This window comes from Mytilus galloprovincialis, chromosome 11 (genome assembly GCF_965363235.1).
Source record: "Mytilus galloprovincialis chromosome 11, xbMytGall1.hap1.1, whole genome shotgun sequence".
Classification (NCBI taxonomy): Eukaryota; Metazoa; Mollusca; class Bivalvia; order Mytilida; family Mytilidae; genus Mytilus; species Mytilus galloprovincialis.
This window is the reverse complement of record NC_134848.1, coordinates 14,801,540-14,816,420: the sequence shown is the minus strand read 5'-3', so window position 1 is coordinate 14,816,420 and position 14,881 is coordinate 14,801,540. Positions and strand designations below refer to the sequence as shown.

Genomic DNA, 14,881 nt, shown 5'->3' with positions numbered 1-14,881 from the left:
TTTGAACTAAGCCACATTCTGTGTGTGCCTGTCCCAAGTCAGGAGCCGGTTATTCACAGCTGGTTGCTGTTTGTCTTTGTGTATCATACTTGATTTATGTTCTTTGTTTTGTACATATATTAGACTGTTAGTTTTATATAAATGTCATTTCGAGCCTTTTATAACCATATGACTATTCGGTATGGGTTTTGCTCATTGAAGCAGGCCGCATGGTGTCCTATAGTTTATTAATTTCTGTGGCATTTAGTATCTTGTGAAGAGTTGTCTCATTTGCAATCAGACGGTTACCACATCCTCATATTGTTTCTTTCTTCCTCAAATGTTTACGACATTGACATATCACATATGAACTTGCATAAAAAAGATCCTTAAACAAAAAAAAACATTCATTTGGTAAACAATATGTCATGTATGCACAGTGAAACCTGATTAAACCGAACCCTGAATAAACCGGAAACCTGTCTAATCCAAACTTGTTCTGAAGACCAATCATATCACATGTTATGCATTGTGAACCTGATGAAACCGAATACCTGCCAAAACCGAACGAAATCTCAAGTCCCGAAAGGGGTCAGTTTAGTCAGGTTTCACTGTTATTACAATTCAACTTTAACAAATATGTAGCACTGTTTACATATTTGTTAAAGTTGAATTGAAAAGCACTCTAAGTTATTTACATGTATAATACATGTAAATCACTCAAGAGTGCTTTTGAAAGATTAGATTATAAAACAAGATTCACTATATACATCAATATCTCTATGTGTTCTAATATATCTATATCTCTATGTATGTGTTCTAATGTGTCTCAGTACAATCTCTATGCATGTGTTCTTATAATATGTCTCTTATACATGTGTTCTAATATATCTAATCATTATGCATGTGTTCTTATATATGGAACACATAGTAACATCACATATTATGAAACATCTCGAATCAAATAACATCTTGTACGACCTTCAACATGGCTTTCGGCGCTCTATATCTTGCGAGACACAACTTCTCTCCTTCATCCAAGAACTTCAATCCACAAACAACTCAAATACTCAAACAGACCTTGTAATAATGGACTTTGCGAAGGCCTTTGATAAAGTACCGCATCGTCACTTACTATACAAATTACAATATTTTGGTATTAATGGAAACACTTTAAACTGGATCTCTGCATTTCTCTCCGATCGAACTCAGACAGTTGTTCTGGATGGAAGATCATCAAGCACAGTCCCAGTCACCTCTGGGGTTCCACAAGGTACTGTCTTAGGTCCAGTCTTATTCTTAGCGTATATCAACGACCTTCCAGACTACCTTACACATAGCAAACTAAGATTATTTGCTGATGACAGTATCATATACATGCCAGTTAAATTACAGAGTGATTGCCTAAAATTGCAAACTGACCTTGACGCAGCTGCAAATTGGGAAGAGGACTGGCTGATGGCCTTCCACCCAGACAAGTGTAATGTTCTCTCTGTCACAACTAAACGCCAACCTCTACAACATAATTACACTCTTCACAATCATACTTTAGAAACTGTTACATCTGCTAAATACTTAGGCATCACATTACAATCAAACCTTAAATGGGACAAACACATAGATGACAATATCTCGAAAGCCAACAAAACTCTGGGCTTCCTTCGAAGAAACATGAAAACATCAAATCAAAACATCAAGAGCCAGGCATACCAAGCACTTGTCCGCCCCAAACTCGAATACTCTTGCTCAGTTTGGGAACCCCACACTTCAGAATCTATCTCGAAGATAGAGATGGTCCAAAGGAGAGCTGCTCGGTATGCCTGCAACAGGTATCATAATACTAGCAGTGTATCAAACATGCTGAACACACTAAACTGGCCTATTTTAACACAACGCAGACTGCATGCAAGCCTGGTTATGATGTACAAGATCACACATCATTTTGTTGCTATACCATCTAGCACAATTCTCATCCCATCAGACTCAAGAACCAGAAAACATCATTTTCACACCTTCAGGCACATTTATACATCAAAAGACTCGTACAGATTTTCATTTTTCCCATATACAATAACTCAATGGAATCTTTTACCAACCGCAGTGGTAAATACACAGACAGTCGACTCTTTCAGAGATCAGCTTACATATGCTGTTCTCTCCACTATCATTTAAAAATCTTCATCTCCTGTACATAGTTTTAATCACTACATCTGTTCTCTGCACCGTTTTGTATTTAACTAAAATATTAACTAGTTCTTTTTAATAAATAGGCCATGCATGCACCAGTTATTAATCATCTTTATTCAGATGGAAAACTGGAAAACTTAAAGAAGAAGATATCTTTATCTCTATGCATGTGTTCCAATATATATATATATATATATATCTAATCTCTATGCATGTGTTCTTATACATCTCTAGCTTTATGTGTTCTTTTACATCACTATGTCTATGTGTTCTTATACATGTTATGTCTTGATCTTTACGTGTTCTTACATCACTATTTCTATGTGTTCTTATACATGTACATCTCCAATACATCACAGTTATGAGGTTTATCACCTGTATGTGTTCTCATGTGTCTCTGTAAAACACAAAGCTCACTAAACCCTTTGCCACATACATCGCAATCATAAGGTTTATCCCCTGTGTGTGTTCTTATGTGTCTTTGTAAACTACTTGACTGACTATACACTTTACCACATACGTCACAATCATAAGGTTTTTCACCTGTATGTGTTCTCATGTGGACATTTAAATTACCACGATGACTAAACCCTTTACCACATATATCACAGTCATGAGGTTTTTCTCTAGTATCGGTTCTCATGTGTCTCTGCGAATTGCCAAGGCTACATAACTTTTTACCAGATACATCACAATTATAAGGTTTATCAGTTGTATGTGTTCTCATGTGTCTCTGTAAATTCCAAAGCTTACCAAAACTTTTACCACATACATCACAGTCATAAGGTTTAACTCCAGTATGTATTAGCATATGTCCAGTGAGGAAACTATTTCGGGAAAATTGTCTACCACAAACATCACATTCATATGGTTTTTCACCTGTATGTGTTCTTATATGCTCCTTTAAGTAACTACTTTGACTAAATCCTCTAGCACACATATCACATTTATATGGTGTTTCACCGGTGTGCTTCCTCATGTGTCTCTTTAAGGTATAACTCTGACTAAATTCTTTAGCACACACATCACATTTATGACGTGTTTTATCAGCCTGTGTGTTTATGTGTCTCTGTAGAGTACCATTGGTTGTGACTAAATCCTCTCCTCCCTCTGACATCTTATTAATAATGTTTACCGGTATCTCCAGTTAGTGCATTCTTGTACAACTCTGTAAGGAAAAAAAAGACATATACATCATATGTACAGTACATCATGATCTGAGACTACTATAACTGTTATAGTAGTCTCAGAGTACATGTATATAAACCTTTTGGTACCTTTCTGCAATTTTCACTGTGAGAGGCCTTACATTCGCAGGAGGATGCTGATGCATAAAATTGTAAATGAAAGAAGATAGAAAAGAGATAAATTGTTAAAAAATAAAATCAAAGAATATTTGACAATTAATATGACTACTTTTATAAATTTATGTTTTTTCAACTCCATTAAATGTGAATATTATACTAAACTTTATGTTTGTGATCCCCATGTGCACCCACAGTAAATAAAATAAAAAAAAACGGTTGGACATTTAAACAAACAACACCCGGTTGTAATTGATTTTTAGAAAGCACCCATCTTACCTTAGTAAAAAAAGGAAAACACTGTCACACATATCATGTACAGTCATGACAGTAAAACCTTACTAACCATAGTCCTGCAAAAAACAAAAACCTATATTTACTAAGCATTTTGTTATGCACAGTCATCTCAAAATGTATATGCGTTATGAAACCTGATAAAACCTAACATCAGCCAAAACGGAAGAGGTGCGGTTTAGCCAGGTTTCACTGTATATATATAGAACATCTATTTTGACATACTCTCACTTTTAAACTATGTGATTGTTAGTTCACTGTATCAAAATTAAGAAATCATTCATGGGGGCTTGAATATTTAGTGATTTTACCATGGGTGGGCCCATTATGACATATATTTTAACCTGAGCGATAGAGAGAGGTTATATATGGGCATAAACATGATAAAGAAACAACCCGTGGTAAAATCACGATATATTCAAGCCCGATGAATTATTTGGATTCTAATAGGACAATGAAAACAAAATTTTGAGTTCTGAAGAGGGGAAAATATGGGTATAAAGGAACAACCCGTGGTAAAATCACAATATATTCAAGGCCCAATGAATTATTTGGATTCTAATAGGACAAATACAATAAATTTATAATTGATATTTATGAACTTATTTGCCCTCTGTAAATCAATTTTAAGTTATTAAATACATCGTATAAAAAAGATGTGGTATTATTGCCAATGACACAACTATCCACAAAAGACCAAAATGACACAAACATTAACAACTATAGGTAACCGTACGACCTTCAACAATGAGCAAAGCCCATACCACATAGTCAGCTATAAAAGATAAGACAATGTAAAACAATTCAAACGAAAAAACTAACAGCCTTATTTATGTAAAAAAATGCATGAAAAACAAATATGTAACACATAAACAAACGACAACCACTGAATTACAGACTCCTGACTTGGGACAGGCACATACAATGTACATATTTTTATTCAATAATCAATATTTAAAAGTCACCAATATGTCAGTCAGGGGTACTACTTAAACAAGTTATTTTTATTTACTTGAACAAGTATAAAAAAAATAATGTTTGAATAATCTCCCCTTAATTTTCTCATAAATTTACTTATATAAGTTTTGAGATGTAAAATTATGCCTTTAATTATTTTTTCCAGTTTTGCTCAAATTTTTTCATTAAAGTTCAATGTTTCATCTCATTAAATCATCAAAGAAAATGATTGAGCAAAAAATTGCTCCTTTGGGGCTTGCAAATAAGCAGTGTTATGAAGATAACAGACAAATGGGATTTTCATTCTCCATGAAATTACACTTAAATGATTAGTCAAGACATCTGCAAAGGGTACACAAGTTAAATTTCTATTAGAGCAAAGAAATCTTAGTAATTCAAACTAGAGGCTCTAAAGAGCCTGTGTCGCTCACCTTGGTCTATGTGCATATGAAACAAAGGACACAAATGAATTCATGACAAAATTGTATTTTGGTGATGGTGATGTGTTTGAAGTTCTTACTTTACTGAACGATTTTGCTTCTTACAATTTTATCTATTATGAACTTTGCCCATTAGTAACAGAGAACTATATTTGGTAAAAATTTACATAAATTTACCAAATTAATGAAAATTGTTAAAAATTGACTATAAAGGGCAATAACTCCTTAAGGGGTCAATTGACCATTTAGGTCATGTTGACTTATTTGTAGATCTTACTTTGCTGAACATTATTGCTGTTTACAGTTTATCTCTATCTATAATAATATTCAGGATAATAACCAACCAGGTGCTCAAGATAACCAAAAACGGCAAAATTTCTTTAAAAATTACCAACAGGAGGGCAGCAACCCAACAACCAGTTGTCCAATTTATCTGAAAAATTCAGGGCAGATAAATATTGACTTGATTACCAATTTAACTTTATGTCAGATTTGCTCTAAATGCTTTGGTTTCATAGTTATAAGCCAAAAACTGCATTTTACCCCTATGTTCTATTTTTAGCCGTGGCGGCCATCTTGTTTGAATGGCTAGGTCATCGGACACATTTTTCAAACTAGATACCCCAAAGATGATTGTGGCCTAGTAGTTTCAGTGGAGATTTTGTAAAAGATTACTTAGATTTATGAAAAATGGTTAAAAATTGACTATAAAGGGCAATAACTCCTAAAGGGGTCAACTGACCATTTCGGTCATGTTGACTTATTTGTAAATCTAACTTTGCTGAACATTATTGATGTTTACAGTTTATCTCTATCTATAATAATATTCAAGATAATAACCAAAAACAGCAAAATTTCCTCAAAATTACCAATTCAGGGGCAGCAACCCAACAACGGGTTGACTGATTCAACTGAAAATTTCAGGGCAGATAGATCCTGACCTGATAAACATTTTTATCCCATGTCAGATTTCCTTTAAATGCTTTGGTTTTTGAGTTATAAGCCAAAAAACTGCATTTTACCCCTATGTTCTATTTTTAGCTGTGGCGTCCATCTTGGTTGGTTGACCAGGTCACGCCACACATTTTTTTTTAACTAGATACCCCAAAGATGATTGTGGCCAAGTTTGGATTAATTTGGCCCAGTAGTTTCAGAGGAGAAGATTTTTGTAAAAGATTACTTTAATTTACGAAAAATGGTTAAAAAATTGACTATAAAGGGCAATAACTCCTAAACGGGTCAACTGACCATTTTGGTCATGTTGACTTATTTGTAGATCTTACTTTGATGAACATTATTGCTGTTTACAGTTTATCTCTATCTATAATAATAATCAAGATAATAACCAAAAACAGCAAAATTTCCTCAAAATTACCAATTCAGGGGCAGCAACCCAACAACCAATTGACCGATTTATCTGAAAATTTCAGGGCAGATAGATCTTGACCTGATAAACATTTTTACCCCCATGTCAGATTTCCTCAAAATGCTTTGGTTTTTGAGTTATAAGCCAAAAACTGCATTTTACCCCTATGTTCTATTTTTAGCCGTGGCGGCCATCTTGGTTGGTTGACCAAGTCACGCCACACATTTTTTAAACTAAATACCTTTAAACTAAATACCCCAAAGATGATTGTGGCCAAGTTTAGATTAATTTGGCCCAGTAGTTTCAGAGGAGAAGATTTTTGTAAAAGATTACTTTAATTTACGAAAAATGGTTAAAAATTGACTATAAAGGGCAATAACTCCTAAACGGGTCAACTGACCATTTTGGTCATGTTGACTTATTTGTAGATCTAACTTTGCTGAACATTATTGCTGTTTACAGTTTATCTCTATCTATAATAATATTCAAGATAATAACCAAAAACAGCAAAATTTCCTCAAAATTACCAATTCAGGGGCAGCAACCCAACAACCGATTGACCGATTCATCTGAAAATTTCAGGGCAGATAGATCTTGACCTGATAAACATTTTCAACCCATGTCCATGTCCGGACGCAAAGTGATGAGAAAAGCTCACTTAGCCCTTTGAGCCAGGTGAGCTAAAAAGAAGAAAGGATGTCGTTTTTTACCTATACAAGGAAAAATTTCTGAATGTCTAAGGGACATTAATAAGCCATTTTTTTTTTACCTAAACAAGTAAATAAAAATCACTTGTATAACATGTATAATGTATCCTACAAATTTACTTATATGACATATAAGTAAATTTGTAGCATACATTATACAAGTGAATCTATCATAAGGTGTATATTTTTTTTACTTTTTCAAGTAAATAAAATTAACTTGTTTAAGTAGTACCAGGCGCGTAGCTCCCTATACGCTATAAACATGCAGTTGCCTGCACATCAATTCGGCATGTAATTTTTTTTATTGCAAAATAAAAATTTATAAATTAAATATTTAAAGGAAACACATATGTTGTCACTTTTTTAATTAATGAAATGTCATTAAATAACGGCATTTGGTTTCAAAATAGAAGTTTTATTGGAGATCATGACAAAATCCGACAGTTACTTGTATCTTTTACAAGATTTGAATTTGTTATACTCAGTCTAAGACATGTAGTTTCGGAGTACCTTTGCCAGAGTGTGGTTTATCTGTTTAAAACGAGATGAACCAATCAGCATTAGATTTATCAGAACCCTTCAATATCGTTGAAATCATGCCACGGCAATGTGTTCGACAGACTACCAGAGCCAATCATCCTGCAATCACGCCGAAAATCTATTGGAAAGTCTCATTATATTTTGCGTTTATAGACCATATGATAATGGAACTGGAGAGTGCAGTGGCGTCTGGTATTATCAGAAAATCGCTTCTTTGTGCCGTATCTGCTTCCTTTTATAGGAAATATAACAAACGAACAAATCTCAACATTGTCTGAGTGAGACATACGAAACTGACCTGGTATGTAATTTTGACGAATTCAATTGGGAGGTTGCTCGATGGCGAACACGTACATTGGTTTACAACATCTCGCGAGTGCTACCATAGAGATCTATCAGTGTAATATGTCTGTTGAAATCAAATGGAAGATCAACAATGAACAACGACAGGTTATCATCGCAAGCATTACTGCATATTCATCAGGATTTCAGTGTGAATATTGACAAATAAATAGAGAAGCTCATTTCTGCCTAGACCCGAAGAGCAGATTTTGGACAATTTTTGAGTAAATTCTGTATCAGAAAAATGTGTAGTTTATGTCACAGGCGCTTGGGTATATGATACAGATTTTTTTTTTGCTGAATAAAATATAAAATTTTCTATATAATTTGTGTATATATATTGAGTTACTTAGTTATTGTCTTTATTTGTTTTTGTTGTTGTTATACATGTATGTCACAAACTGTATAGTTTATATGGCAATAAAACTTTGAATTGAATTGAATTTATATTTATAATACATATCTATCACTTCTGTGCATGTCTCACCTAGTTTCGAGTGATTTAAACGACCCAGAGAAAATACCCAATTTTACTTTCCATACTAACAGCCTTTGGCTGTTGTCTGCTTTATGGGCGGGTTGTTGACCCCTCAACACATTCTCCTTTGTTTCTTAGTATGGACAAATGATGGATAGTAAAATTGGGTATTTTCACTTGGTCATTTAAATCACTCGAAACTATGTGAGACATGCACAGAAGTGATAGATATGTATTATGAATATAGAAAATTGAATATTTTAATCAGCAAAAAAAAATCTGTATCATATACCCAAGCGCCTGTGGTTTATGTTTTCAATTAACCATTATTTACTCTATTCAGAAAATTTATGAATAGTTTTACTTTCATAAATTGTTTATCATGTTTATAAGTCTTATCTACATGTAGCTCCTGTTTCAACTGTCCTATGACTGATAACCGACAAAAAACATTTTCCTGCTTAAAGGGTCCCAAAATTTTTTCGCCTTGCTCTGCTCGCCAGTAGTTGCTTGTACATCATTTCTTTCTAACTAAGCCCCTGAGTACCCCTGACTGTATGTGCTAATATTAAAATTGTAAGTGTTATTTGGTCATTACAAGTGTTATTCGATATTCACAGTGTTATTCAGTCATTCAAGGTACCGCATATATAAACGCACTCTCAGTATCAAAGTTGGTCGGTAAGAGGACGGAGCAAACTGAATTAGTAATAATAATAATAATAATAAATATAAGCTTTATTTAGAGTCGGCATGGTATATATAAAACATAGAGTAACATACAATGTAAGCTACATATGCATGATGAGCTTTTAACCGACAAGCATAAACTATTTACTATAACGTATTTTATACTATAGATAGTTTTTTGACTGTTGGATGAATTTAAATGATAATTTAAAAAGAAAAACAAAGTTTGTATGTACATGTATCAGCTTGGGGATCGGCTTGTACCGTTGTGTATGTACATGATGTAACTATTTGTTATATACGTTTTAATATAATTATACAATAATCTTGAAAGAGGGTGGTAAAGGGTTATTTTCGTGCAACATGATGGCTGTTTTTTATTTAACGTTCAACGTGTTTTTACTTTTTTATTTGACGTTCAGTCTTGCAAGACGGGTGCCTCGTTCAACATGTTCAACGTGTTCTGCTTATTTAATTATACGTGCATCGTGATTTTCAACGTCTTATTTTGCGTGCTTGGTATTTTTCAAATAAAATTCAAACACTTGCCCAGTTGCCAGGAATCGTCAAGAAATACTTTTTTAAAAGCCGTAAACCAATTATATCATAAATGGGTATACTAAATTGGGAATATCAAGTAAAACAAATAGTTATATACAAGAAGACAGTGACTCAGTCACAAAAGGTTCAAATAAAAGTATTTATTTTCGTGCAACGTTCATTACAGAAATTATTTCACCATGTGTGTTCACGTTTTTTTCGTGCAAGCTGCCCCCCTTTACCACCCTCTTGAAAACTTGTAATAAAAACATAATCAACCTAGTTGTTTTATACTCATCTAAAAAAATATTTTTCAAAGGCCTTTTTTAATTTTTTTTAACGTACACCTTTTACATTATAATAAAAATCATAAACATTTATGAATTACAATTAATACATATCTTTATCTCTATTCCTTATAAATATATTTGTTTATTGGGGCCGGATCGACTTTACATATGGGCCGGATCGACGTGGGACGGATCGACGTGGGGCCAGATCGACCCGAAAGCTTTTCGAGAACTCTGTTCCACAAGCGTGTATTTTACTATTTACCCGTAATATAAGTCTGTACGAGTCAATACAATCTTGTTTGATGTTGCGTTATAAACACCATCCAGTCTACTCATATATTTTTCACTCCAGTTTGTTAAATATAATATTAATCATTGTCTTCTCATTTAGCAATTGTTTCGATTTACTTACCTTTTCTTTGTGTACAGGGAAATATAAGTTGAGGGAAAGAAACCAACGTTATATACATTCAATTTGATTGCATGTATCTCACCAGATCCCCTACCTACCTTATCTGTAAGTGCCGCCTATGTCAGAGGCACCACCACAACGGTGCATGCAGGAATTTGATACAAAACTGGTGTCAGCGTTATTAATTTTATCAAGGATTTATGTAATATAGGTAATGTTTTTATAAGTTGACAGAAAATAGCATAATGCATGAAATTGTACTGCCTTTAGCCCAGCATGCATGCAATTATGTTAACATGGTTTATCAAATAATTGTTAAAAGACTTATATGATTTTTTACCGGGGGGGGGGGGCTGGTCATTTTGAAATCAAACATACAAAATTTCTTGACCCCGCCATAATATTTCCCCATTTTTATTTGATCCCCCGATAAAATTTTAAAATAAATTGACCCCCTCTATTTAAAATGCCAAAGATGTAACATGCAAAACAGTAACTATTATGTTATTTTATGAAATATTGAAAATGAAACATTCTGAGTAGATCGAGTCCAAAAACATATTTCAAGGGAAAATTGTCTCGAAATGGGGCTCTTCCATGAATATAAGTAGGTAGAGCAATTTAAAAGTGTTATTTCTAAAATGGTAAAAATCAGAATTAGTAATAGCAAATTACTAATAGAAGTGTGCAGATATACTAAAACACCTTTAGAACATAGAATTGTCCAATTTGAAAGGATGTAATTGAAATCGTTTGAACTTAAAAGAAACTTACTCCTTTGTAATTTAAGTGATATAGACTAGTTCCATCTTTTGTTAATATGTGTAAACAAGATAAGTTTTAATTAGTTTCATTTTAAAAGTAATGATACGGACATTAGTACTGTAAGCGTAGCTGGAATAAGCGATGTGTATGATTTGAACATTCATTTAAAGCAAACATAATGTTGTTTTAAAGAGCTTTTATAGAATTAAAGCTGATTGTTATAGCTTGAATTAATAATATTGTATGAATAACACCTCCTCGCAATGTAAATTATAAAATATTAAGAAAAATGTCTGTTTGTTTGTTTGTTTATTTTTGAATTTGTATATAATTATATTTGTATTTTGTACATTATTGTACATGTCGGCTGGTATAATTTTTGTATAGGAATTTACACCAATAAAATTATTTGATTGGATTATTCGATGTCACTCCTTTGAACGCTGCTTAAACTTAAACTTAATGCAGCTTCCTTCATCACAAAAGTCTTGTGATGTCTTACTTAATATTGTATATGAATAAATAATATTTTAATTTGACTGATGTAATGTTCTTCTTGACATTTTGTCTCTTGAAGTATGTGAAATCATGGGCTTGATACGGGTGATGTGTGACGTCATCAAAGTCACGTGATGACTGCTATAGTTGGATATGACTTATTTCCGTGTGTAACAAGAAAATGTCCATAGTACACGGATGCCTCACTCGCACTATCATTTTACATTTTCAGTGGACCGTGAAATTGGGATCAAAACTTTAATTTGTAATTAAAATTAAAAAGGTCATAATCATAGAGAACATATGTGTACTAAATGTTTTTTTGTTGATGTGACTTCAACTTCACCAAAAACTATTTTGACCAATAACTTTAACCAAACTTTTAACCTGAACTTCGCTTTATCATTTTCTATGTTCAGTGGACCGTAAAATTTGAGTCAAAACTTTAATTTGACATTACACATGTTACAATTAGAAAGCTCATATCATGGGGAACATGTGTACTAAGTTTCAAGTTGATAGGACTTCAACTTCATCAAAAACTAGAATGAAATTCAAAACAGTGTCGCTGTGGCCATTGATTGACACATTAAATTCATCCATTGACTGGGACAATTTAGGTGAACGTTTGTATGTAACGACCACTGCTCACTATGTACTTTTTAAAGACACTTAAACTATGGGGTCACCAAAGGTTCTCAACACCTTAATAAAGTAATTCGAAAAATTAATCGGAAATAACACGATGTTTTGATTTTTATCAATTATATAAATCAAAACATAAAGGTTATTCCTGATTGTACGACTTTGCCCCCCCCCCCCCCCCCCCCCCCCCCGCAGAGCTATAGAAAAGCAGTACATTAACGGGTGTTACACGGACTCTTTTAAGATGATACACGGACTCTTTTAAGATGATACACGGACTCTTTTTAGTTGTTACACGGACACTTTTTTATGAATAGAATCACTCGTGCATGATCAGTGAGTTCATGGGCACTTTAACTTTCAATTAGATTTGAATTTTTTGGTTCACCGACTTATTTCCTGTCTTTTTATTGAACAAAATATTTACGTTAGCATCAATATCTTTTTTCAAACATTTCCAATAAAATACTATTCATATCAGTACACTAAGGGATTTATTAGACATTTAACTTCAAAAAAGGGGGAGGGGGTATGGTTTCTCCTAAAAAAGATATTTTGATCCCAAATTTTACGAGAAAAAAATTATTATGGTCAAGCAGATGACAAATTAATGTTTTGAATGATTCCTGATTTTCCGAAAACCGTAAATAGTGCTAATTTAAACAAAAACATTTGGGTGCTGGAGTTGAAAAGTATATTGTTAATATACTCAAAAAAGAACATACCGCCCCCTTTATGAAGCAAAATATTCGGTCAATAACTGTTTTTTTCAATATATGGACATGAATAGTATTTTGGACAAACACTGAGAGTAAAGAAATGATGATACTGACGTGTATATTTCAATAAAAATAAGACAGGAAATAAATAAATAAAAATCAAATCGTATCAAAAGATAAAATCCCTATCAACTCACCAATGCACGATTGATCCTATAAACAAAAGGTGTTCATGTAATACACGTCCAAATAAGCAGCAAATCTAGAAGAAAATCATTCAACTTATTTCATCAATTTTGGGCGGTAAGCTGCGATTGGATCATAACGTAACACGTGTTTAATCCCGATCAAAACTAGTCTTGCAGATCTAGAGACGAGCATGAATTTAAAAAAAATAAAGTATATGCCTGAATTTATATAATATTAAGATAAAATCCATTTTTTTCATAAACATTTCATTCACTAATGAAGTAGAAAATTCATTCTTTTGATACATTTATATTGTTATCGAATTTATATCAGTTGCGGATCCAACCCCCGGGAACCCCCACCACTGAATGTTATGTAATGTTATGTAAATTCATGTATTTGGCAACAAACGCGCGATTTTTACGATTTTTTTAAGGGGGGGGGGGTGGTGGATGTAATGGCACATTCTGCATTTTATCATCAAAAATAAAGATCACATCCTGTTTATTTTAAAATCAATTAGCCCCCCCCCCTTTTCCCCGCTTTCCGTTTCATCCATAAAAATTAAACGTTATCCTACTTACCACTAAAATATGTCTTTAATATATTACTTTTTTACGAAGTTGCATTCTAAAAAGTCGTAAATGTGTACAACATTCATCTTTTACTTGAAATGTTTTTTTTTTGTTTTTTTTTTATCAAATTCTAAGATTCCTGATTTTTCTTCTTGAAAAAAAATCTCAGTTGACCGGAAATGAAAAAAATAAAGGAGTTTATACTGTAACTTACATTTACTGCTTTATGGCTATCTAAGTTTCTCAAATGTTTAGTCTTGCAAAATATATTATTACTTTCTTGAAACGTCGTACAAGTCAGATAAAAAACAAAAGTAACAAAAGAAACAGGCCGGTAACAACCAGCCGAATAGTTTTTTCTGCACTTGAAGTCAGGTCAAGGTCCTCGGCTATCGCCTCGGACCTTGACCTGACTACTCGTGCAGAAAAACTATCCGGCAACGGTTGTTACCGGCCTGTTTCTTTGTTACCTTTGTATTTTATCTAATACTTAATTTTTCGACTTTATTTTATAATTAAAGGCGTTAAGAAACCTTTGGTGACCCCACAGTTTAAATGTCTATTGTAGGTACGTCGTGAACAGTGGTCGTTACAGACAAACGTTCACGTAAATTGTCCCAGTCAATGGATGAATTTAAGGTTCATCATAACCTTTTGGCTAAAATGGCCGTATTTACACCCCAAATTTTACTCTGAGTACAGACTAACCTATACACCTGCAACAGTTTTAAGGGATGGCAGGAACTAGATATATAAATTTTAAATGCATTTTATGTTTCAGAAAATTATAAACTTTTCTAGATTTTGCTATCCATTTTTTTTTTCGTTCCTGCAGGAGGTGCAAAAATTAACTAAGTAGTGAAAACGATTGAGAAGCTCCCCTCATATAATCAATGTTGTGAGTAGTATTGATTTAAATGGACAATAGATGGACAATAGACACCTGTAAACAATAGGTGAT

General features: G+C 33.2%; 1 protein-coding gene across 3 annotated transcripts; it reads right to left on the bottom strand.

Annotated features, from left to right (window-relative positions):
- Positions 1-372: 372 nt before the first annotated feature.
- On the bottom strand, positions 373-10,714 carry LOC143051704 (uncharacterized). 3 transcript variants are annotated; one of them, XM_076224617.1, is made up of 3 exons: positions 10,628-10,714; positions 3,750-3,823; positions 373-3,334 (listed from the first exon to the last, which is right to left on the bottom strand). In XM_076224617.1, exon 3 carries the CDS (start codon positions 3,281-3,283, stop codon positions 2,486-2,488), a length of 798 nt encoding a protein of 265 aa, XP_076080732.1. In that variant the 5' UTR covers positions 3,284-3,334; positions 3,750-3,823; positions 10,628-10,714; the 3' UTR covers positions 373-2,485. The 3 variants fall into 3 exon arrangements, with proteins under 3 accessions (XP_076080732.1, XP_076080731.1, XP_076080733.1); XM_076224616.1 differs by lacking the exon at positions 10,628-10,714 and adding an exon at positions 10,530-10,616; XM_076224618.1 differs by lacking the exon at positions 10,628-10,714 and adding an exon at positions 10,380-10,500.
- Positions 10,715-14,881: the final 4,167 nt, after the last annotated feature.

Bases quoted from the DNA above. Each gene is read 5' to 3' on its own strand.
- LOC143051704 (XM_076224617.1), bottom strand. From the start codon at position 3,283: ATGTCAGAGGGAGGAGAGGATTTAGTCACAACCAATGGTACTCTACAG.